Raw genomic sequence first — 24,925 nt, 5'->3', positions numbered from 1 at the left:
AATAGGTACCAACGTTGGGTGTCACGCCCAGGCCCTGAGCCAGGGTGTGACATTAATACAACCATTAAACCCAATGGGTCAAATTTGCCATCCCTAGTGTAGAGGAAAGTAGTTGAAGCTTTCATCATGTCTGAGTTGGGACCAAAGGACAAACGGTGTGGCATTTGAAAACATAAAGTATAAAACGCGTAAATTTGAAAAGATAGCGGGCAACGACTAAAATCAGGTACAAACATAAAGAACAGTCTTTCTGTAATTATGTTTAAGTTTAATTATAAAGTAAGTTTCTATAATTCATTTTCTTTTAAAGCAAACCAATGAGAATATTTCTTAAGCAAATTGGGTAATTTGGGTTGTATAAGAAAAGATCATTAACACTTGAAGCATTTGTTTTACTCCTTTGCAAAAGATAAATATCAAATCAAAATCTTTGCTTTGGTATCATTTTTTGGACTTGTGATAATTTTTACAAAGAAAAAGACACAATTGGATCTATTTCTACCAATCAAACAAAGAAAGAAGGCGGGCGATCGACCGCTCTAAATTGGTTTTGACCTTATGAAGATGGAATGATGGATGCAAGCAAATTGAAAATCTTGTGACTTTAAAAAAGCAATGCTACTTCTTTCAATCATGTTGTTTTGTTGATGGTTTGGCTTGTTCTTTTTGGTGATTACATTGGATTTTTGGTGTTTTGGCTAGGCAGCTTCTTGCTGTTTCTACTTATTTGATTAAAAGCTGCAGGCTAAAAAATATAAATTAAAGGATAAACATCCTACAGACCTACCTCATAGTTGCATATTGGAGAATTAACATAACAATGATGAAGAACTAATGAAGTTATATAGCTTATTCTCCTTCCTACTAATTAATCAAAAGCCTACAATAAAAAACAACATAATGATTCCTCAACCTTCATTTCTTCAGCAAGTAGATCCATAATATACCTTATGTTCTCACAGTTTAAATATAATAAATCTCCCATCACAAACTCATACACCTTAGAATCTAACTCAATCCAACTTGACCCTCTATTCTTCTTCACCTTATTTTGCCTCATCATTGCTCTCACTTTACCAACATTATGCCAATCACCTGAACCAGCATACATATTAGACAACAGAACATAATTCCCTGAATTATGCGGTTCACTCTTAAACAATTCATTAGCTGCAACTACAGCTAACTCCATATTGCAGTTAGCATTACAAGCTGCAAGCAAACTACTCCAAACAGCTGCAGTGGGGCCCACCTTCATGCTACGTATTAAGTTATAAGCATCATGAACACGCCCCGCACGCCCTAAAAGATCAACCATACACGCATAATGCTTATCTCTTGGTTGAATATTATACTCATCTGTCATTTGTTTAAAACACTTCCATCCCTCGTTAACAAGGCCACCATGGTTACAACCACTTAAAACACCTATAAACGTTGTTGTGTCGGGTTCTATATTATTTTTCTTCATTTCCTCAAACAACGAAATCGCTTCTTGGCCTAACCCATGATTCGCGTCGCCGCAATCATAGTACTGTAACAAAACAAGTCTTTTTTAGAAGTCGTGTTAAACACTAGTCTAGCTTTTTTAAGGTTTCCACATTTAGCATACATGTCGATTAAGCTAGTTGACACGCGTATGTTGGAGAGAAGAGTGGGGCCCACGTAGTCGTTTATCACTGACTCTGCTGCTTCCAAAACACCTAACTGCGAGCAAGCTGAAATGACATCAAGTATAAAGGTTTCATCTGGTTTAAGTTTACTTGTAACACATTCCTTTTTAAAGCATTCTAACAACTCTAAAGCAGTTTTCGGTTCACCATTTTTAGCGTAACCACCAATCATGGTTGACCAAGAAATCAAATTTTTTTCCGGCATTTGATCAAATAACGCCTTTGCATCATTAACATTTCCAGATTTCATGTACCCATCAATCATCATGGTCCACGAAGCCACATTCTTACTCGGCATCTGGTCAAAAAACGTTCTCGCAGATTCAAGATTCCCAACTTTACAACACCTGGAAACGATCAGATTCCAAGATCCCACATCACGAACCGGCATCGTGTTAAATATATCTAAAGCCACATCAAAATCCCCAATTTCTACATAACCAGACAGCATAACATTCCACGAAGCCAAGTATTTTTTAGGCATTGCATCAAACAAAACACGCGCCTCATTCATGTCACCGACCTTCACATACCCATGTACAATACTAGTCCAAGAAATTACATTCCGGTCAGGCATTTCATCAAACAACTCACGTGCAATCCTAATTCCACCATTGTTACAATACCCGAATATCATCGAGTTCCACGAGACTATATCCTTCACATCCATCTCATCAAACACACGTTTCGCCAACTCTGTTTTCTCACATCTCATAAGCAAATCAAGCATTGAATTTTGCACCATCACATCGAAATCAAACCTGTATTTAAACACTAACCCGTAAACCGTCAACCCATCTTTTAACCGAGCTTCTCGAGCTAAACCCTTGAGCAATGTAACAATAGTATAATTTATTGGTACAATTGAATGTCAAAGCATTCTACGAAAGAGTGAAAATGCTTCGGTGTACAGTTGGTTTTCGACGTGGCCGTGGATCATGGATGTCCAAATAAAGGCATTTGGTTGAGGCATTTTGTCGAACAGTTGGTGTGCATGATGGTTCGACACGAAACGAAAGTAGAGACGGATGATCTTGTTGAGGAGGATGTCGGATGAAGCGATTAAACCGTTTACTATGAGTAATGCGTGGATTGATTTAAGGGTTTTGAGGGTTTTGCAATTTTGGAGGGAATTTAAGAAATATGAAATCATTTCATGGAGGCAAATGGAGTGTGTGAAGAACCAACATATAACTGATTGTTGATTGGTTATATGATTAATGTTTACTTGTTTATATGAATATATATGGGTAAAATTTAGGTGTAGATAGGTAGGGTGAGCAGAAAACCAAATTAATCGAATCGAAACCGAAACTTACTCGACGGTTAATTTTTGTTTTGTTTTTTTTTTTTGAAAAATAGGAATCAAATACTATACCGAATCCTCTAATACAGTACGGTATGCTCATATACTTGTATTGTATTGTAACAAACAATTGAAAAAACTTAAATGTAACTTTGAATGATACTTTGTCTTTACAGTAAACATTTTGAAAGAACCCTTGGCTGCCATCTTCCCATCACAACCGTCACACCACCAGCTCTGTTCGCCTGACCCTAATTTTTTCAGTTCATGTATAAGCGAAAAATGTTGGTATCACAATGATGATAGATGAGAACACTCACAGCAGTGACTAGCATAACATGCCACGACGAGCAAAGGCGTGTTCATAACGATGTCGTGTTTAGAGAAAACAAATCCAGTAGAGTAGATAAAATGGTTTTAAGTATGATTATTTATTTTAAAATTTGTTTTAACTAGGTTTGGCCTAGACATCGCCAATACCATTATAGGGTCCAAGTATACATAAAGTTACATGTTTATTATAGTGTAAGTTCTCATTTTGTAGGTGCAAAAATCTTAATTAAAACAAGGGGTAACTTTAAAACAATACAACAGTAAAGCGATATTATAACCAAACCTGCCTGACCTGACCGACCCGCATATGATTGATTCGTTTACACTCAGCAGACAATTAAGTTTGACAAAATCCTTAAGAAAATCAAAATCATATTGTCGGTTATTATAACAAGAAAACAACTTTTATGAATCGTATAATGAGAATCATGAGGCCTGCTGTTTCTTCTTCTTAGGACGCCTCTTTCTTTTCGGTTTGCGTGCATCCGAGTTGGAACTCAAATTACTACCACTATTACCCTCCAATGGTCTCCGGTTTGAACTCACATTATTACCCTCAAGTCTCCGGTTTCTATAAGAAGGCTTGTCTACACTTGTTGAGGTATTACTAGATGATGACATGTAACACCTATTAGAAACCGGCTTCTTGTGGAACGAATTACCATATCTTGGTTTAGCATTAGCTGCAGTTGAACAATTTGAGGCCCGAGGAGGCGGCATCAGAGCACGAGCCGATATGTGTCTCTACAAAAAGACAAATATACAAATTTACAATAAGTTGTATGTCTTGAAAGTTGAAAGATTCGGTAAAAACTAACCTGATTTCTTTCATCACTAGACATACCACCAGAAGCTGCTTTCCCTGAAGCACTAGATGCTTGTTCCCTAGAAAATAAATCCACTTTATATTTTTCTTGAGAGTATGTGAACATAATATAAGAATAATCGGCACAAAGTTTGTTCAAACCTTGCACTTTTATCAGTCCACTCATCATCCGCATCAGCCTCATCACTTGAGCTTCCACTTAAAAAGAAATCGTCCTCGCTTAAATCTAACCCATCATCATCACTTCCGGTCTCTGTGTATTCATGTTAATCAGGTCAGAAAATCATATCATAATACAAAAAAGTAGCAGTAAATAAATTATGTTTTATCATTTGTTTTACCAACATTGCATCACAATTTACCTTACTTTGTTGCTTAATAGTATATGCTTTCTGTTTATATTGAAAACAGTAAGATACTTACAAATATCTCTTTATGCATATTTGATTAATCTTGAGTGATTAATACACAAGACCAAATTTGGATGATGAACCCATATATCGAATATTCCAGCCTAAGTTGATTCTTCAAATAAGCACCTAAAGCTACCAAAAACCCCTAAACCCTAAATTCTAACCATAAGCCCTACCCGAAAACCTTAATTGCGTTGAGTTGATTTGGGTTCATGGTTTTGCTTCGTTGAGAACATGGTAGATATCTTTTTTGAGGATAATGGCATCAACTATTAAAAGAAGGATGACTCTGTTATTTTTGGTTATTTTTAATAAGTTTTTATGCTACTTTAGTTTATAGACGGCTGCATCTTGTTTTGTTTTTAGTTTTTACACTTCTTTAAGTAATGTAGCTGTGCAGTTTGAGCATTTTCCTGCTGTCCTGATCCTAGTATATTGGTAGTTGTGGGTCCTTGAGTTTTAGATAGTTGTGTAATCACTGTAATGGCATAATTTTAGTTTTATTTGGTTGTATATATACTTATGAGTAAATCGTTTACTCTTCTTATTTCTATCTCCACCTTGCAGATAGTCCTTTTGGAAGCACATCTGGACTACTGGTGTTCTGTTTCAATATTGTTAGTTTTGAACCACTTTGAGCATTTAGATTCATATTCTAGTCTATAAATTCTTTAATCTCATAAACAAGCTTATTCAAGCTCAAACATGATGTCTCTAATAAACAAGGCAATCCAGCTTGAGCTCATAAATGAGCAACCATATATTGAAAACTCGAGTTCGAACTGAAGCTAGAATTCAAAAGAATTACTCAAGGATTCAAGAACTCTGCTTGGCTCATGAAGAAACTATTTACACAAAACAGTTGTATAAAAATGTAACAGTAAGAACCAAACATAAAAGATAATTCAATAAATCACGCAAGTAGAACGAACACACACACAAAATAGCACATGAAAAAGGCATATGAGGTTACAGCAGTTATCAATACTATTATGGCAAGCACTATGATGGCAAGAAAGTTGCCATTCATGTAACAGTAACAGCTAACAAATAGAATGAATGATAATTCACCTTTGTCTAGGATCAACTAGTTAGATTAGGATAATTTAACCTTATCACTGTCCATCTATAATTAGTCTCTCATCAATACTAAGACCCCTCAAAAGAGCTTTATTATAAAAATTAAATAAAGAAGTTCGAGTGATATTACCATGCGATGGAATATTATACTAGATAAGAATAATTTACAGCTTAACTAGCAGGTTACGACACTTTATACTAGATATAAAATTAATATATGCAATAGTGCAAAAAGATTTTAGAATGTGTGTTTGATGGTGCATGATTATCTGGAAGACGACATGGGCTATAAATGACTTCAAATGAATGGTCGTATTGCATTGCATAGATACAAATGATTGACCTCCAAACCATAGTCACAGGAAATGTGGTATCACCCGTGATCTATGTTCCGGATCGTTCGTACCGGAAACGGGTACAAAATCTTACTGATCGCTTCGGAAATGATGTTGAAAAAAAAGGAAATTACCTTCCAAATCCTTCCCACTAGCTACAGCAGCAGCTATATTTGCCTTAATCTGTGTGCGCAAGCTGTCTCTCTTATCATTAGTATCCGTATTATCAACTTTCTTAAATAAAGATACATATTTTTCTGTCTTTGGGAAAAACTGCAGTTTCAAAATAAAAGCATATTAGTCACTAAATTACAAAATAGATATCAATAACAAATGAGTATGTATTTGTATAAAAATAAGTATAAGCAAAAAATCTTATTGAAACAAAAATTGAACCACATGTATCTTATAGTGATGATTGCTTAAAAGGGAAAATGTGTGTAAGAGAATATAATCATTAAAACTTACGCTAATATACTCAAGATCTTCTTTCAGTTTAGAGAGTTGCTCAGCAAGCTCAGCTTCTTGAGCCAGGCCAGACGATGCGCGTTGTTGTTTCTCCAATCGTCTTATTCTTCGCTCAACCTTTCTTCTTTCTGATCAACAAAAGCAATAATTATATGCACAAGAATACAGATATAGTTGTCATCCAAAAAAAGTTATTATTACCAAAAAACTTGATCTTTCTGTCACGCAAGAATATTTTACGTTCCAAAGCTAGATTATCTAGAAGCTGTTGTTGACTCTTCAACCCTTCTAGCTTCTTTAATAGAGATCCTTTGACCTCAGGCCTCGTGTCCTTTAATATATCATGGAAAGCAGAATGTGTGATTAGTTCAGCAAATAAAGAACCAAACATTTGTACATTTCATACTTATTGTGGTGAAGAATTTCAATAGTAAACTTGAAGCAATGTATTAACTTTCTACCTAGTAAAGCTTCTAACTACGTCGCATTTGACCGTAATGGTAGCACTAGCTCACTACAACCTGTTGGTTGTGGGTTCAAGTCTCTTTGAAAACATTAGTATCATAGATTATCATTTTCAGTTTTAACGCTTCAGAATAGGGGTTATAGTCACAATTTATAATCGCGTGCAACTGAAGCAATGCTAGAGTGTTTTTGTGCTACCATAAATTCGACCAAGTGTACTGTAAATCTCTAACCGAGTTACATGCATATCTCAGTCGTGTTTCTTCCAAATGGTTCAATTCATGGCATAATAATCATATAATCAGTTCCTTTAAAATAAGGTTCCTAAAATCAAGCTAAAGAGCTATACTACAATAATACTAGACACCAATTTTGACTTCTATGTCACTCGATAGTCAACATGCATTCTAACAAAACCAATCAGTAAAAAAGCTACAGACAAAAGTTAGGCTACTTTTTTGTCTTTGGAGTGCCTACTTATAGTATAGACCATAACATGCTATATCAACCAAAATACCAAGTAATAAAAACGATGAACTAATGCTTAAATACAAATGCACACTCAAAGCCATGGTTTAAAAAGTGCGCATGGTGACCAAAGTCAAAAACGCGCAGGTGAGGTGCGATTTTTAAGCAAAAGAGCGCACCTGTGGCGCGCACTTTTTGTACACGGGTCATTTTTATACTCAGAAAGTTGTACCACACGCCTTTTAGGTTGCACATGCAGGTTATTTATATACTAAATCATATAAAAAGCTTTTATATATATATATATATATATAATAACATTATATAAAAAGTTGCTCCTCGCGTACAAAAGTTGGTTCGCTTTGTGCTTCGGTCACTTTCGTGCACCTCTTGCTTTTTAAAACCAAGCTCAAAGCAACCTAAATTGTAAACTCATATGGGTTTTACTACCAAATTATCAGACATATCATTCTCTGTGTCTATGCAGTTCTGTCAAGGACCAATGTATATTTGAGATATCAGTTATGACGGTGGGATATTGGTAATTTTAATATCAAGCAGAAATATCGTTTATGAAGGTGGGATGTTGGTAATTTTAATATCAAGCAGAATTTATATATAGATTAGTATCATTTCAGAACTATAAAGAAGTTAAGAACTTCTAGGAACTCATAACAACCAAACATTTTTTTAGCTTTTTTCATATATTAACATTGTTTTGAGACTAGTTTTACCATATTTTTGTATATAAATTTTTTATTACATATAAATCACAAGTTTTCATATGTGTAAAATTTATGTAACAACAAATTTGCATATAAACAAAAAAAAATTAGATATGTGTAAAAACTAATTTTCATAATTGTAATAGTTAATATACGTATAAAAAGTGATGAAACTACATTCAAATAACATTTAACATACAAATTTTTTTATAAAATATGTAGTTATTAAGAGTTCCTTCAAGTTCTTAAATAATTTTAAAGTTCTGTAATGATACTCATCCTAGATATATATATATATAGGGGAGATTTCAAATGAGAACCCCTTTTGAGTTTTAAGAACTCAAAAGAACTCAGTGTAACGATTTTTTTTTTTCGAAATTTTTTTTACACATGCGTAATATGTGTAGGTTACATACACGTAAAAAGATTACAGAATTTTTTACGCACAGAGTCGACTTTTTACACATGTGTAACGGACGTAAAAGTTAGTGTAACCACTTACATCTTTATTCTCTCTCATACTTTGACTTTTTTGTCAGATTTAATCTCAACCACATATTTCAATCCATTTAATTAAATGTGAGGCCTAGAATTGAGTTCTTAAGTTCTTAAAACTCACCATGGTTCTCAAAATATCCCTCCCCTATATATATATATATATATACAATTACTTAACACTAACAAATCAGTATACTCTCCTCCTAGAATTAACAAATTAATTAACCTTTTGCAGCTTAAAAAACACCTAATAATTGTAGCAAGTAGGACTTAATAGCTAAAAATTGATGGTTAAGACATAAAAACTGATATGAGGAAAATCGGTGACATATCAGTCAAGTATCTTCTGCCATCGACTGCCTTGTTAGGTTCAGTTAGTTCATACCCCTAACGTGCATAGCTATGGTTAGGCTCTCCGTGTAATAATTTCATTAAAGTTTAATTCAGTTATTCAATTTCTATAAACAATTTAATAGTCAAATGAAAGGTGAAGTATTAATTACCTTACGGAGCAAACGCTCCGTGGAACGAATCTGGCGTTTGAGAGAGACGAGTTTGGCTTGGGCTTTAGGCTTCTTCTCAACGCCTAACGACGCTGCTTTGGTGGCCACCGGTTTCCGCCGCTTGTCGTAACCACCGTGGGCCATTTCTCTATGTATGTATCTCCCTTAGGTTTTCAGTTTTTCCATCGTTTTATTTTAACTTATGCAAGATTGTACAGTTTCAGTCCCTGTACCTTTTATAGATGGTAGAAAGTAAGTTTCTAGTAACACCTTCAAATCCCAAATAAAATTTTGTCTTTTAAGCCAACTAAAATAAATGGATTTAAATCATTCCAACTATCGACTATTTTTAAACAATCTTAATTAACAACTTGTTTGCTGAGTGACGGTTTTATCTTTTAACATATTTCTTTCAGCAATTCATGATCAACAGGTATTTCGTTAATTGGGATCAAATATGTTAAAAGATGGGGACATCAGCATGCATTTTGTTAATTGGGACTGTTATTTGTTAGTAATTAATAGCTGGATAATTTAAATCCAATTTTCCTTAAATAATGGCACATGTATATGCTTGCATGTGTGTATATGTGTACGAATGTGCTTGCATGTTTAAACGCAACCTATGATGATCTATACACTTTAATGTGCATTGATATGATCCTAGCCAGTAGCATTTGTCATTTTCGGTTCGATTTATATTCGTTTTTGTATTGTAACTCGACCCATTTTGATTTTCGGATCTTTGAATATTAATAAAATAATGAATTTTATGTTATAATCATGTTTCATACTTTCGTTTCGTTCTAAAATCCTTAATGGTGTTTAAAAAGATTATTTAATGCTCAAAACACCTAAAAGGAACTGCAGGGACCAAAATTGCCAAAAATCAAAGTTTGGCTGAAATCCCTCGCGCTGTTGGCTTCAGCCCTACGCATAGTATAACAAGCCCAAATGTAGGGTTATTTTTTAACTTATCGTTAGATAACGAACATAATATTGGTTGAAGCGAACCTTATGTCGATAGGCTTGGCCCAAACAGGAACAAAACGAACCTAAACTCGTTTAACCCAGACGAACCTGAATTGATAACTCAAAAAGTTTAAGAAACATTCCAACAAGTATTTAATCTTACCGGGTATCCAAAATACTTAACTCAAATGTAAGATCCCAAATCCCGGGAATCCTACAGTTGGTAATCATATCCAAAATTCACAAAAATTTAAAACCAAACCAATTCGTCTTATTAAAATTGTTTCAGAGTGCTAAACAGCGGAATAGGGGATAATCAAATTTCTCAAAACCAGGAAAAATGTGATTTTAAACCCGAGACAAGTCATTTATTTAAAAACCTGTTTAAAGTATAAATCAGCGGAAAGTTATAATTGCTCAAACAAGTTCCCAAAACCGGGAGTTGTGCCTAAAACCAAATCTAAATGTATTTAAATAAAATTGAAAAGAACAATGTTCATTAATGAAACTTTCCGACTAGATACGCCTTCAACCGTCCAGTAGTCTCGAGCACGTCCAAGCGGTAAGCACCCTTCTCCCAACCTGAAACTCACACTAACATACACACAAAGTCAGCTTGAGCTGAGTGAGTTCAAGTTTTAATAATCGACATTTAAATAAATCATTCCAAGAGTTTTAAAAATAAAACGGGATACAATAGTTAGGCCATCATCAACAATAAGTAGTCATACTTATATATATATATAAACGTCCATATAATTATATCCCTATAAATATCATCCAAGTATTAACATCAGGGTCGAGCACACGTACAACCCAAACACGTATCATTTCATCCGATGGTGATCATGCCACACGAGCCTCCCCCCTTACGGGCTTTTCAGGGCAGCCACAGGATTTAAAAACCTGAGTAGTATAGTTTGGCCCGGCCAAGATCACCATCCATCCGCATGCAAACACAAAGCAGGCATACGCAAACATCCTTAGTCAATAACGACTAATTAACATCGCCAATTATTGGCCATACAATAATATATGTACAAACATACGTATAACATACAATAATATCATCCCAAATATATCATCATGAAAATGAGCCTATGGTCATAAAGTAACACCTGCATACACATTCATAAATATCATCTCATGACATACTACAATACGAGTAAGCCTATATCCTTGAGTCTAGACCATAAGTAATATCTATAACCTTATAAAATATATAACCATAAACGAGCCTCAAATATTCTAAGGCATAGAATATAATTCACCCATAATTTCATGAACCCATAAACACAAGTAAGGCCATATAAAACCATCCAATTAGTTTAAACGAGTAAAATCGGGTAAAGTTGAAATATGGTGTGTATGCTAGCCCAAAACTTGAAAAGAGTAAAAAGGGCATCATGAACTCACCTAACACGAGGCACACAATTCAGAACGGGCTAGAGGACCCTTAAGTACTCCCACAACTCAAAAGCCTGCCAGATTACGAACATAATTACTAGCGGTACCGAATCGACTCGTTTATCCTGCGAGGCGTTCTAATATGGTTTGATCTACCTAACACCTCGACCTCTCCAAATTCATTTAAAACAGCCCCCCAGGGCCTTATCTTTACCAAAACAACCCATAGTTACTCCCGAGAACAAAGAATTCCCAAATTACACCCGGAAGCACTAGATGATACTAACGCGCGCGTTTAAGAGTTGTTTAGGCAATTAACATCCAAATCTGCCCCGTTTGGATCCAATATGATAAATTCACAGCCAATAAGTCCACACGACGCTACACAAGTCAAATGGGTCAGTAACTCGCAAGCACAGCGCACCAACTATTCAATAAACGCGAATGTGCGTTGTACCGACCCGTTTGGGTAACCGACAACCAATTCAGCCCCAATACTTATAAAAATCACTTTCCAACAGCCCATACATTTAATCGAAGCTATTCGAATTGAATTGGTCATCACTTACATCATCCCTCGCGTTAAACGCAACAAATCACTATTCTAGACAACCGAAAACTAGTTTTCAATCTACAAATGGTTGACCAATCAAACGAACACCAATGCACATGATTTTAAACTATGTTATATGGGACATACCTAGGAAGATTGTGGTGCAAAAACCTTAGCCGAAACAGCCCCGAAACTGCGCAATTGGACAGCCACCCGGTAAACCTAAAACAAGCGGTTTAACGACGAATAAACGAGCCATAAGGATGAATTAAGGTGTAAAAGACTCGTATAAGGTTAGCACAGACCTGGAATCGAACTTTGGAGGCTGGAGAATGGACGGAAAGCACAAAAAACGAGGAGAACCCTCCCCTTGAAGCTGCCGATCGGGATTTAGGGGGGGCTAAGGTTTTCTTTTTTTGATATAAAACTAAATGTTACACTCTGGCCCCTCGAGGTTGAAAATTACGATAACTAGGATGAAAAGGTTAGGAACTTAACAAACGAGAACGACCAGGAGGTCACTGAAGATGTCAGAACGAGTTTCGGTAAAACATACAATCATAGAAGGCATAAGCCCTTATTTTCTCAACGAAATTTACGAGCGTTACATCAAACATCAAACATCAAACGACATTCTATGTTATGTCCAGTCACCGATCAAACACAACCAAGAACTGAAATATGAGATTTAAGACCCATTAGGTATTTCAAAAATTATCATAAACTATGTTTTTATAAAAATAAAAACAATCCTTTACTTTATCAAAAACTAATTATCTAAAATTATAAAAATAACAAAATATATTATATCTCTAAAATATAATAATAAATAATAAATAAAATATCCAAATCAAATCTCTGGCCACTCCTCCTGCTCCCCATCCATGTCTCTTCTTTGCAGCACCAATAAGAGTCTTTGCATGTCTTCACAATCCAAGAAATCCTCTCTTCCCAAATCTTCACCTCGTGCTTTAAAATCAATATCAAACTTCACTTCCTGCAACACTCTTAACTTTATATTCTCTCTCTGAATTAGCCAAGAAACACCAAAGAAATCTGCAGCCCAAACTCTCTCTATGTTCGTGGATACTGCCCGAGACCAAAGAAAATCCAGTAATTCGATGTCATAACCTCATTCTATTTTGATTTTGAACCTTATTTGATTGTTTTTTTTAATACTCTGGTCACCTACTGCAGCCATAACCTCCGACTCTCTCTCTCTCGCTACCGCTCATGGAATCTGTCCAGAAGCAAGGAATTCAGGCTGCTCGTGAAACCCTAAAGTTCACCAGGTACCACAGCCCGTATTCGTTTTCGTGTACATGTTATTCTAAACATTGACTCTGTGTTAAACCCGTGTTTTAAACTCGTAAACAAATCAGTAAATAACCTTGATTAAAAGTTATCTCAACACTTTTTAACGAACATATTAAAATCTGATTAAATGAATTAGTAAATTAACCCTTTGAATATTTAGAATCTACAAACAAAAACTATATTTTTAAACTAACAAACGGGTCAAAAGCCGAACCTTAAAATTTCGTTTAAATAATCAGAATCTGTAGAACTAAATACTAGTCTGGAACCTTAAAAATAACATGTCATGCAGCCCCAAAACTGTGGCCAAATTAATGGCCATTCGGTAACTCGTTTAAGGACGAGCTAGTTCGAAAACCGAACAAATAAGTGATTTTTAACTTCTATACTGTTAGCATAAGTTCCAAAAGTTAAAAGTATTTTATTTTGGTCCTTAAACCTGGAAAAGAACCAACCCCAAAAACTAATGCTAAACCGTGCACTAAAAACCTTTCAAACCAACATTCGGTAATTTTTTTTAAAGACAAACTAGTTCGAAAACCGCACCGCTAAGTGGCCACTTTAACTGCTGGATTTTAACATAATTTCTAGAAGTTAAGATAGTTAAAATAAGCCTTAGAAACTGAACGAGACCAGCTCCGAAAAATGACACTAAACCGTATATTAAAAACCTTTTAAAATCCGTATTTTGTAACTCGTTTAACTAAGAAATAAGCCCGTAAACCTAAATAAGAATATAACATTATTTTACAGCTCTAAAATGATATTTTGAAAGATAATAATCTGAACCAGAACTGGTTTTCACGAAACCTCGCCTTAAATATCGAACTAGAAGCTAAACGGGCCAAAACCGGATATATTTGCATTAGTGCAGCCAAGAGCATGATTTTAAAACCCGAGGAATTATAAAACAACTTATTTTTATGCATCATTAGTGGTCTTAACAAGTTTGTTGGCTAAAAGTGGGTTTTTGTTTAAAAATGGTATTTTTGAAACAAAGAATCGAGTTAAACCGTAACTTCTGGAAAATATAAAACGAACCTTTAAAACAGAAGATTATAGTTTTAAATAGGTAGATATAAGCTATGAAATGTTTAAGAAAAATTGGATTTACAAAGCTGGCCCGTTTGCAAACTTTAAAGTGTTGTTTCGTTTAAAACCGAGCGGGCCGGTTTTTAAGACTAAAACGCTTCAAAAAGGTAAGATTCATATTTTTTTCCAGAATATTATGTTTAAAATAATTAGTATAAATGTATAAAACATTTTATGAAAAAACAACACCTCTTTGGACAAGATTTGGCATTTTACCGCTAGTTGCGGGTAAGGGTGGCAATCTTGACCCAAATCATTCCAAATGGGTCAATTTGGGTTGTTTTAAAAATTAAATGGGTTGGTTTGGGTTAGAATTTTAACTAAATGGGTTAAAATGGGTCATTTAAAATTTCATCTTGTAATTTTCGGGTCAAATTGGGTCTCCATATTCAAAGAAATGGGTCGATGTGGGTTAGGGTCCTAAGGAAATGTGGCAGGTTTCGGATCGGAACGGATTTCCACACGAGACAGGTTTCGGCATGAAACGAGTTTGATATTGGAACATGTTCGGTTCAAGTTTCAAGCCAACACGAGTTTTCACACAGGACGGATTGGGTTTGGTTTCTTTTTGGTCGATTCTGGACTCGTTTTTGGTTTTCTGGTTCGTTTTTGTCCCTTTTTTAGTTTCGTTTTTGTTCGGTTTCAGTTCTTTTAGTTTCTTTTTGATCGATTTTTTGATCTCGATTGATTAGGTTCGATTTTGGCCTTTTGTTTCATTTCCGTCGACTTTTCGGTTTCGGTTCGATTTTAAGGTGGGTTTTTTTTTTGTTTTGTTTTGTTTTTTTAATGGAACGAGGACAATGAAGGAAACATTTTAGTTTGTTTTACTTTTTTTGTTTTTGAGTTATAATTTTTTTTTATTATTTTTGAATATTTTTTCGAGGGGTTTTTATTCTTAATAGAAAACCCCTTAGAAAAAAATTCAAAAAAATAATAAAAAAAATCATAACTCAAAATATAAATAAAAAATAAAAAATCTAAAAATACAAAAATGTTTCCGCCGCTATTCTCGTTAAAAAAATCGTTCTGACTTGTTCCGACCCTAACCCATTCTAACCCAAACCAAAATAACCCTTTTTCAGTTAACCCATTTCGACCCAAACCCATTTCAACCCTTGACTCGTTCGATCCAACCCAACCCATTTGCCACCTCTAGTTGCGGTGAACCGACATAAACCGAACGAGCAGTTTCAAAAATACAAAAATATGCGTGTTCTGATTTTTTTCCAGTAACTATATTTTAATAAAGTCGTAATTTTAGTGTTTACTTATTTTCCTAAAATTAACCAAGTTTTAAACCCGGTTTTCACCAAAACGAATTCTAAACGAAAGTACGCGAACTAAGTCCTTATAGCACCAAACTCACTGAATTCTCATACCTGAAAATAATATGTTTTCGTATACCTTAAGTTTTTGGAAAATTTGGAATTTTAATTATATGGGAATTTGTTTATGGAAACTATATTTTTAAGGCTTATCGTTAAAAACCGACAACACTGATGACTACTGGTATTGTTAACTTTTGGAAACCCGAGATCTAACGTTTCCAACAAAAAATGATTATGCTATTGATATGAATAAATTATATAGTTTATGGTCATACGGTAACCCGCAACTGAACCTAAGGCCTAAACTTTCAAAATATATAAACTTTATTAAAACCCGGTCAAGTAAAACGAGATAACTGACACATTTAGAAGTTAAACTAAATACTTGAAAACACATCATCGACATTATAAATTGTATAAGAGTAAACTCTCCATAAAAGGAAACTTTATCCACCGGGAACTTAACACTTGGGCCAACGCTTAGGATAAAATATCTGTTTCACCGTTGAACCTTTGTTAAGTTGGAACTAGTTGAATTAAGTATTTATAACTCATTATTTACCATAGGGACCACTGCTTATGGGAAGTCGGTCGTTGAATTACTTGGAGCATTCGGTGAGTCTCGCGTATAATACCTTTTTACTTAAATTTTGGGAACTAGTACATACTCCTAAACTTTTTATATGGTATGGAATTATCGGGGTGTTTTACTACTAAATTTTGTCCCAACTTTTACACAATCATTAGCCCGAGGAAATGGATAGTACTATTTGGGGTACCCCCACGCATAGTGACCCTGTGTTGGGTAAACCACACTGAGATCTGCGGATCGTTGAGACATATAACCTACTTGTTTGATTATTGCTTTTAGCAGGGTGATAGTCTGGGACGGTTTAACTTCTAGTATGAGTTGAGGATACTTATGCTAGTTGCAAGATTGATTGTGGACTTGATATATTCTATACCATGATGTGTCAATCTTATTATTATGTGTCTTCAACTCACGAGCTCACCAACATTATGTTGACGTATTTTAGTATATACTTTTCAGGTAACTTAGCCATTGGGGAGAGGAATCCGGTAATGCCCTAGTTGCCTTAGTGAACCGTAGAAGCCTTGGTTCTCAAGAATAAGTAATGTAGTCATTGGAAGATTACTTGATAAATAAATATGTAATCGTTAGATGACATCCTAGACTAATTAACGGTGCTATGCACCTAAGACAATTTAAGGGTCATGGTTGACTCGTTTGCTTTAGTTGTACTTTTGAATTTGCAAAATCTTAACATGTTATGAAATTCCTTTAATTTTATTTATTTTCCGCTGCTCATGATTGATACCAGTTGGTCACGACTAGCCCCCCTGTGTCAGGTGTGACAGATTGGTATCAGAACCTAAGGTTTTAGCTAATTAGGAACCCGTTAGGTACCTAAGCTTTAACCAACCTAAGAAACCCGACCACGTGTTGCAAAGGAAACACCACCCTTAAGTAAACCTTACCCGAGTGATTTAGGAAACCAAATTCTTGCTAGGAATTTAAGTAACAAGGGTGAAGTAGTGTCATGTTACATACGTATGTGTTAAATGATTAAATTGTTATATTTTGATTTTTTTTTCCTTTTTACATTTTTCTTTTTGGGCACTAAGTTTTTATTTCACAGAGATGGAAAACAATGGAAAGAACATTATTGAAGGATCCACACAGCCTATTGCACACCACAATTTTAACACCTTCTTCGCGCCGCCAACTCACCCCGGTGCTGGATCATCCCAACAAGCAGGTGCGGAAAGATGATTAAGTCCAACCCCCCGAGAGGCATCACCACTCCACGGAATGCCTTACATCTTATCCTCGTCTGAGACCGAGCTGACAGAAGAGTCAAGTGGGGACAGTGAACCCACAAGAATGAGCCGATCACGGAGCCACTCACACCATTCGCACCATTCATGGGAGGTTCGAGCTGGACCAACAGGTGGACCAAGACCCCGACCATGGGCAAGAATCTCGGTACAAACCGACACCGCATTTTAGCGGGAATGGAACCAGCTGCAATCCTTGTTCCACATGGAGCCATCAGTTACGAGAGCACCGGCTGCACATGTACTCCTGACAGGTATGCACACGCACGAGATGGCACCCAGGCACGGTGTTCATATTTGACACTCGATGCGATACAATGATCCTCGCAAGATTGAGGCTGGACGTGTGAGCTTCTCTAGATACGCCGATAATAGAGACCCCTATTTCCAGTATTTGAGGGACTTCTATACTGAGGAGCGTGGACGGATGGCCATACGAGAGGTGGCAGCGTTGTGTCAACAAGCTCAAGAAGTGGAAGCAACTGTGGATAAAGCAACCGAGCATTTCGAAGACATGGTTACGTCAATGAGCCGCACAGGAAGGTTAATTCAGGAATTAAAGCACAGATTCGGGAAGTGTCATTGAGTGGGATGGAGTGCACTTATGTTTGTTGTTTGTTCTCATTTCCTTTTGTACTAGGCATCAAGTGTTACCACTTTTGCGATGACATTATGTTTTATTTTCCTGTTCAGGGCATCAAGCTAGCATGCTTTTGCCCATATGACATTGCTTATTTACATTTATATATATACATATATATATATATATATGTATAGGCAGCAAGCGATTATGCTCCTGCCTAAATTTTGCTCTTTTATTTAATTGCATGGTTAAAAATATGTGTCGTGAATAAATGTTGAATTGTGGTGCGCATTTTTATGTGTTAATAATTTAACTTGGTTCAATTATAGAAAATGGTACGAGGCGGAGGTCGTGGACGTCCCCTCGGTGCAGGCCGTGGAAACCAAGCCGCCACATGGGGAGGTCGTGATGACCCAACCGTTGAAACATTAGTTAATAACAATAACGAGCTCAATCAAAATGCTAACCTTGAACAACTAATAGCTGAGGGTATCGCCGAAGCCATACGCGATATTGTGGCCCAACTGAATGCTAACAAGGGAGGAGGAAACGACAAGGATCAAAATGACAACAACGAAAAGGAAAAGCAAGATGATCACGAGAAGACTGCTGAAAGGAAAGGTTGCATCTACAAGACCTTTATGGCATGCAAACCCCCCGAATTTCATGGTACCGAAGGAGCTACTGGAGCCATTAGGTGGCTTGAAGAGATGGAATCCATACTGAACATCAGCGACTACTTACCAGCTGACAAGGCCAGATTTGCCGCAATTTCATTAAAAGCGGGGCATTAGCTTGGTGGAGCATGCTAATAGGCACTAGAGGAGAGGATGCACTCACCCTCATGAGTTGGGGAGACTTTAAGAAGTTGGTGACTGAGAAATTCTGTCCACTGAATGAGATCCAGAAAATGGAGGTGGAGTTCCTTTCCTTGGAAATGAAAGGAACCGCGCACTTAGAGTACACTACTAGGTTTGAAGAACTCTCTAGGCTAGTTCCGCACTTGGTAACCTCAGAGTCAAAGAGAAGTACATATGGGGCTTAAACCCCCAAATTACGCCATCATTGAGGGCTTCCAAGCCTGCTACTTTTCAAGAGGTTGTGGAGACTGCTGCTGTGCTGATAGATGAGGTTGCAAGAGGTTTTAATGGATTATTAAAGAGGAAGCGGGATGATGTTAAGACTAAGAATGATCAGGGGAGTAGTTTTAAGAAATTTGATACCGGGTAAAATAAGGGTAAATTTGGAGGGGGTCATGGTAGGAACTTCGGAAGTGGAGCAAAAAGTTACCAGGGGAATAAGCCGAAGTGTAACAAGTGTAACACTCATCACTATGGTACATGTAAGAAGCCGTGCAACAAATGTAACCGAGTGCACGATGGACTGTGTAAACCCTCTACCTGCTACCATTGAACGAGACATCTCGCAAGGGATTGTAAGGAACCACCCAAGTGTTATGAATGTGGAGAGCTTGGGCACATCCACACCGACTGCATGAAACCCAAAAACACTCAAGGGACAAATGTTGGAAGGCCTATTGGACGTGCCTTTGTGATAACAACAGAAGAGGCTCGTCAGGCACCGGACATGGTGACAGGTATGTTCGTACTAAATGACTTTTATGCTTCTGTATTGTTTGACACTGGCGCAACCAAAGTTTCATATCTTCGACCTTTAGACCTATGATCGGATTAGATTCGTGTAAGTTGGATGAAGAATTTACGGTAGAGTTGGCAGGTGGGAAAATATTGAAAGTAAGTGAAACAATTAAAGGATGTTCTTTGTGTTTAGATAACCAAACATTTCCATAGACCTCATGCCAATTAAATTAGGAGGTTTTGATGTAGTTGTAGCGATGGATTGGTTAGTAAAGAATAAGGCCGAAATTATTTGTGATAAAAAGTTGATAAAAATCCCATTGCCGATGAGAAGACGCTTGTGATTTGCGGTGACAAGCCTAGGGAAACACCGAAGCTTATCTCATTCTTGAAAGCAAATCGATGTGTCCGCAAAAGGATATGTCACGTCCACAATGTGTTGAAGGTGGAAGAAGAAAGGTGAACTGAGGACGTACCAATTGTATCTGAGTATTCCGGTGTTTTCCCCGATGTAAGACCAGAATCCCAGGAATCCTACAGTTGGTAATCACGTCCACAAATTCAGAAAAATTTAAAACCAAACGATTCGTTTTATTTAAAACAAGTTCAGAGTAAATAACAGCGGAAAAAGTGTAAGTATTTAAAAATCCCAAATACGGGTACAAGTGTCCAAAAATCAAACATAAATAAAATATCTGTTTTATTTGAAATCCTCGACCAGAAATGCCTTCAACCTCCCGAGTAATCTCGAGCACGACCAAGCGGTAAGCATCCTCCTCTAATCCTGAAAACTCACACTAACATACACACAAAGTCAGCTTGAGCTGAGTGAGTTCAAGTTTTAATAATAGACAATTAAATAAATCATTCCAATGGTTTTAAAACTGTAAACGGAAACACATCAGTTAGATCATCACATTTAATAAATAATCATCCTTACGTATGAACATCTCTATATGTGCATTCATATATATATATATATATATATATATATATATATATATATATATATATATATATATATATATATATATATATATATATATATATATATAACATTCAATAATAACATTCAGGGCCAAGCACACGTACAACCCAAACACGTAACATCCGATGTTGATCATGCCACAGAGCCTCCCTCCTCACGGGCTTTTCAGGGCCCGCCACCGGATTTAAGAACCTGAGTCGTATAGTTTGGCCCGGCCAAGATCACCATTCAATAATAGCATTCAGGGCCGAGCACACGTACAACCCAAACACGTAACATCCGATGTTGGTCATGCCACACGAGCCTCCCCCCTCATGGGCTTTTCAGGGCCCGCCACAGGATTTAAGAACCTAAGTCGTATAGTTTGGCCCGGCCAAGATCACCATCCATCCGTATGCAAACACGAAGTAGGCATACGTAACATTCCGTAGTCGATAACGACTACAACATTCGCCAAATATTGGCCATACAATAATATATATACATACACACATTATATAACATTCCAAGGCCTACCAATACTCGCAAGCCTATGCAAAATAGTTTAAAACATTTCATCAATGTAAGAAAACACTTAGGTGTGCATGCTAGCCCAAAAGTAAAAAGAGTAAAAAGGGCATCATGAACTCACCTGAAACGAGCCACACAAACACCAAAGAGTTTGAGAACTTCAAGCCAATCCACAGTTTACAAGCCTGCCAGATTGCACACAAAGATTACTAACTAAACGTACCGACTCGTTTATCCTACGAGACGTTCTAACATGATTTGATTGACCTAAAGCCTTGACATTACCAAATTCAATTACCTCAGCCCCCGAGGCCATGTATTTACCAAAACCACCCTTAGTTAATTCCGGGGACAAAGGGTTCTCAATTTACCCCCGAAAGTTGTTGACTTTATCGAATACGCGCGTTAACGGGTTGATTATGCACTTAGATACCGACTCAGCCCCGTGTGGACCAAATTTAGTAAAATCATAGCCAACAAGTCCACACGACGCTACACGAGTTGGATGAGTCGGTAATTCGCAAGCACGATGCACAAATTACCAATAAACGCGAATTTACGCCGTACCGACCCGTTTGAGTAACCGACAACCAATTCAGCCCCAATAACATAAAAATATAGTTTTTCACAGCCAAAAAATCATACCGAGGCTACAACATCCGAATTGGTTGTTAATTCCCTCAAACAACGCGCTAGACGCAACAATTGACAAACTAAACAACCAAAACCTAGTTTTCATTTCATCAACAGTTGACCAATCTAACGAATGCCAAAACTCAAGATACTAAAGTATATTACACTAGACATACCTAAGAAGATGACGGAGCACGAACTTCAATTATAACAGCCCCGAAAGATGCGAGAAAGGGCAGCCACCGGTTAAGCCTAAAACGAACTTATCGATCAATAACGAATATAACATGCAGATTTTAGCATGCAAAGATGTATTTTATTACATAGGAAAACCATGGAATTAAATTATTAAATTTTTACCAGTGTTGCATAAATATCTTAAGTTTATAAAAATATTTTTATTATATTTTTCTAGTGGACACAAAAATCATAAAAATTCCTCCAACACAGAAAGGTATGTGCAGCTATTTCAGCGCGCAACAAAATGGTTTTATTTTTATAAAATTCATTACCCAGCCAAAATAAACGATTCCAATTGGGTTTGGTTCATAACTCAAAATATTAACTTTTAGAAGTAGAACCAACCAATTTAGACTTGTCGAAAAAGGGTTATGATGTCGGGAAGACAGACCAGAATCCGTCATCCCGCATCAGCTTTGACACTTGATCTTATAAAATCATAAAAAGTATACAAATCTCGTCCAAAAATTACGTTTTATACCTTTCTGGAAACTAGACTCAAAGTAGAACATCATGGAAAGGATAATCGATCAAACACAATGGCTTATCATCAAGTTACAGGCCCTACAATAAACGAGTACGAATCTGTTAGAAATTGTTATAATCAAAACTCAACCCTAACGACCAATAAGCGCGTTAATATGATCAATTAAGGTGAAAAAGAGTTGTAGACACTTAATACCGACCTTGAATTAGACTCGGGAGGGCTAGAACTCGGCTGGAGCTGCACGGAAAACGAGGTGGGGGCTGGAGAAGGGGGTGCCGATCGGAACTCAAGAAGGAGTTAGGGTTCTTATTTTTTTTGATATAATTAATCATTTTACACTCTAGCCCCTCCACTTTGCTAAATGTGGAAACTTGAATGAAAGGTTAAGTAGGTTACGTTTACGAGATCGGCCAGGAGGACCTTTAAAATGCCGGAACGAGTCACGTTTAAAATACAAGCTTGTTAGGCATAACCCTTTATACGAAAATTTACGGACGTTACACCCGAAGAGTTTCCGGGACTACCACCTCATAGACAAGTCGAATTCCGAATTTACTTATTGCTAGGAGCAGCCCCTGTTGCTAAGGCACCCTATCGACTAGCACCATCAGAGATGCAAGAATTGGTGACACAATTGCAAGAGCTCATGAATAAGGATTTATCAGGCTAAGTTTTTTGCCATGGGGAGCCCCCGTTTTGTTCGTTAAAAAGGATGGAACGCTTCAAAAGTGCATCGATTATAGAGACTTGAATAAAGTGACAATCAAGAATCGGTACCCACTACCGAGAATTGATGACATATTCGACCAATTGCAAGGGTCAAGTAACTTCTCTAAAATCGATCTAAGATCGAGATATCATCAAATGAGAATCAAGGAAGATGATATACCAAAGACCTCATTCCGAACAAGGTATGGACACTACGAGTTCCTAGTGATGCCCTTTGGTTTGACCAATGTGCCCGCAGTATTTATGGACTTTATTAACTGCGTGTGTAAGCCATACTTGGATAAATTTGTGATAGTGTTTATTGATGACATCTTGGTCTATTCAAAAAGTGAAAAGGAGCACGACGAGCATTTAAGGTTGATTCTAGAACTTCTTAGAAAGAGCAACTCTATGCAAAGTTTTCAAAGTGTGACTTTTGGATGAGAGAAGTGCAATTCTTAGGGCACGTTGTGAATGAGATGGGAATTCAAGTGGACCCGTAAAAAACAGAAGCCATTAAGGAGTGGAAGGCCCCTAAGACACCCACCGAAGTTAGGCAATTTTTGGGATTAGCAGGTTACTATAGGAGGTTCATTGAAAATTTTTCTCGAGTAGCTCAACCTTTAACCTCGTTAACCCAAAAGAAGACTAAGTTTGTATGGGGAGAGAAACAAGTCAAAGCATTCGAGACTTTAAAACAAAAATTATGTAGCGCGCCAATTTTATCATTACCCCATGGAACGGAAGATTTCATAGTTTATTGTGATGCTTCGCGACAAGGACTTGGATGTGTGCTAATGCAAAGAAATAAGGTGATAGCCTACGCATCTCAATAATTGAAGTCGCACGAGAAGAATTACACAACCCATAACTTGGAACTCCGAGCGGTTGTTTTTGCGCTCAAGATATGGAGACATTATTTGTACGGAACAAAGTGTATCATATACACTGATCACAAGAGTCTACAACATATCTTCGACCAAAAAATGCTAAATATGCGACAAAGACAGTGGTTGGGGTTGTTGAACGACTATGATTGTGAAATTCAATACCACCCCGGGAAGGCAAACGTTATTGCAGATGCCTTAAGTAAAAAAGGAAAGAGTAAAACCATTAAGAGTACGCGCTTTAAGAATAAGTGTGCAGACTAGCTTAATTCCCAAATTAAGATTGCACAAGAGGAAGAACTTAAGGAAGAAAACCTTAAGAATGAAGAAATGACAGGAATGGAGAAGCGGTTGGTGACCGCTAGTGATGGAGCAATGAGGTATGAGAATAGGATATGGATACCATGTTATGGTAATCTAAGGGAAGTGATCATGGACGAAGCCCACAAGTCAAGATATTCAATTCACCCCGGAAGTGACAAGATGTAACATGGAATAAGGACTAACTATTGGTGGCCCGAAATGAAAAAGACGATTGCAACCTACGTGAGAAAATGCTTAACTTGTTCCAAGGTTAAGGCAGAATATCATAAACCGTCTGGACCGTTGCAACAACCAGAATTCCTGAATGGAAATGTGAACGAATCACAATGGACTTTGTGACGAAAT

The 24,925-nt window shown here is 36.7% G+C and overlaps 1 protein-coding gene and 1 pseudogene across 1 annotated transcript; both read right to left on the bottom strand.

Annotated features, from left to right (window-relative positions):
- Positions 1–853: 853 nt before the first annotated feature.
- Positions 854–2,826, bottom strand: LOC143628086 (pentatricopeptide repeat-containing protein At5g15300-like; annotated as a pseudogene).
- Positions 2,827–3,510: 684 nt separating this feature from the next.
- LOC143628085 (uncharacterized) lies at positions 3,511–9,237 on the bottom strand. The gene is made up of 7 exons (XM_077097756.1): positions 9,094–9,237; positions 6,636–6,765; positions 6,435–6,562; positions 6,101–6,239; positions 4,280–4,391; positions 4,131–4,197; positions 3,511–4,056 (listed from the first exon to the last, which is right to left on the bottom strand). The coding sequence occupies exons 1-7, from the start codon at positions 9,235–9,237 to the stop codon at positions 3,739–3,741; spliced, it is 1,038 nt and encodes a 345-aa protein (XP_076953871.1). The 3' UTR covers positions 3,511–3,738.
- Positions 9,238–24,925: the final 15,688 nt, after the last annotated feature.

This window comes from Bidens hawaiensis, unplaced genomic scaffold, assembly GCF_021521415.1.
Source record: "Bidens hawaiensis isolate Kalapana, Puna unplaced genomic scaffold, B.hawaiensis_p1.1 tig00004795_1, whole genome shotgun sequence".
Lineage (NCBI taxonomy): Eukaryota > Viridiplantae > Streptophyta > Magnoliopsida > Asterales > Asteraceae > Bidens > Bidens hawaiensis.
Note: the sequence above shows the minus strand (reverse complement) of the source record. Positions and strands in the feature narration are given on the sequence as shown.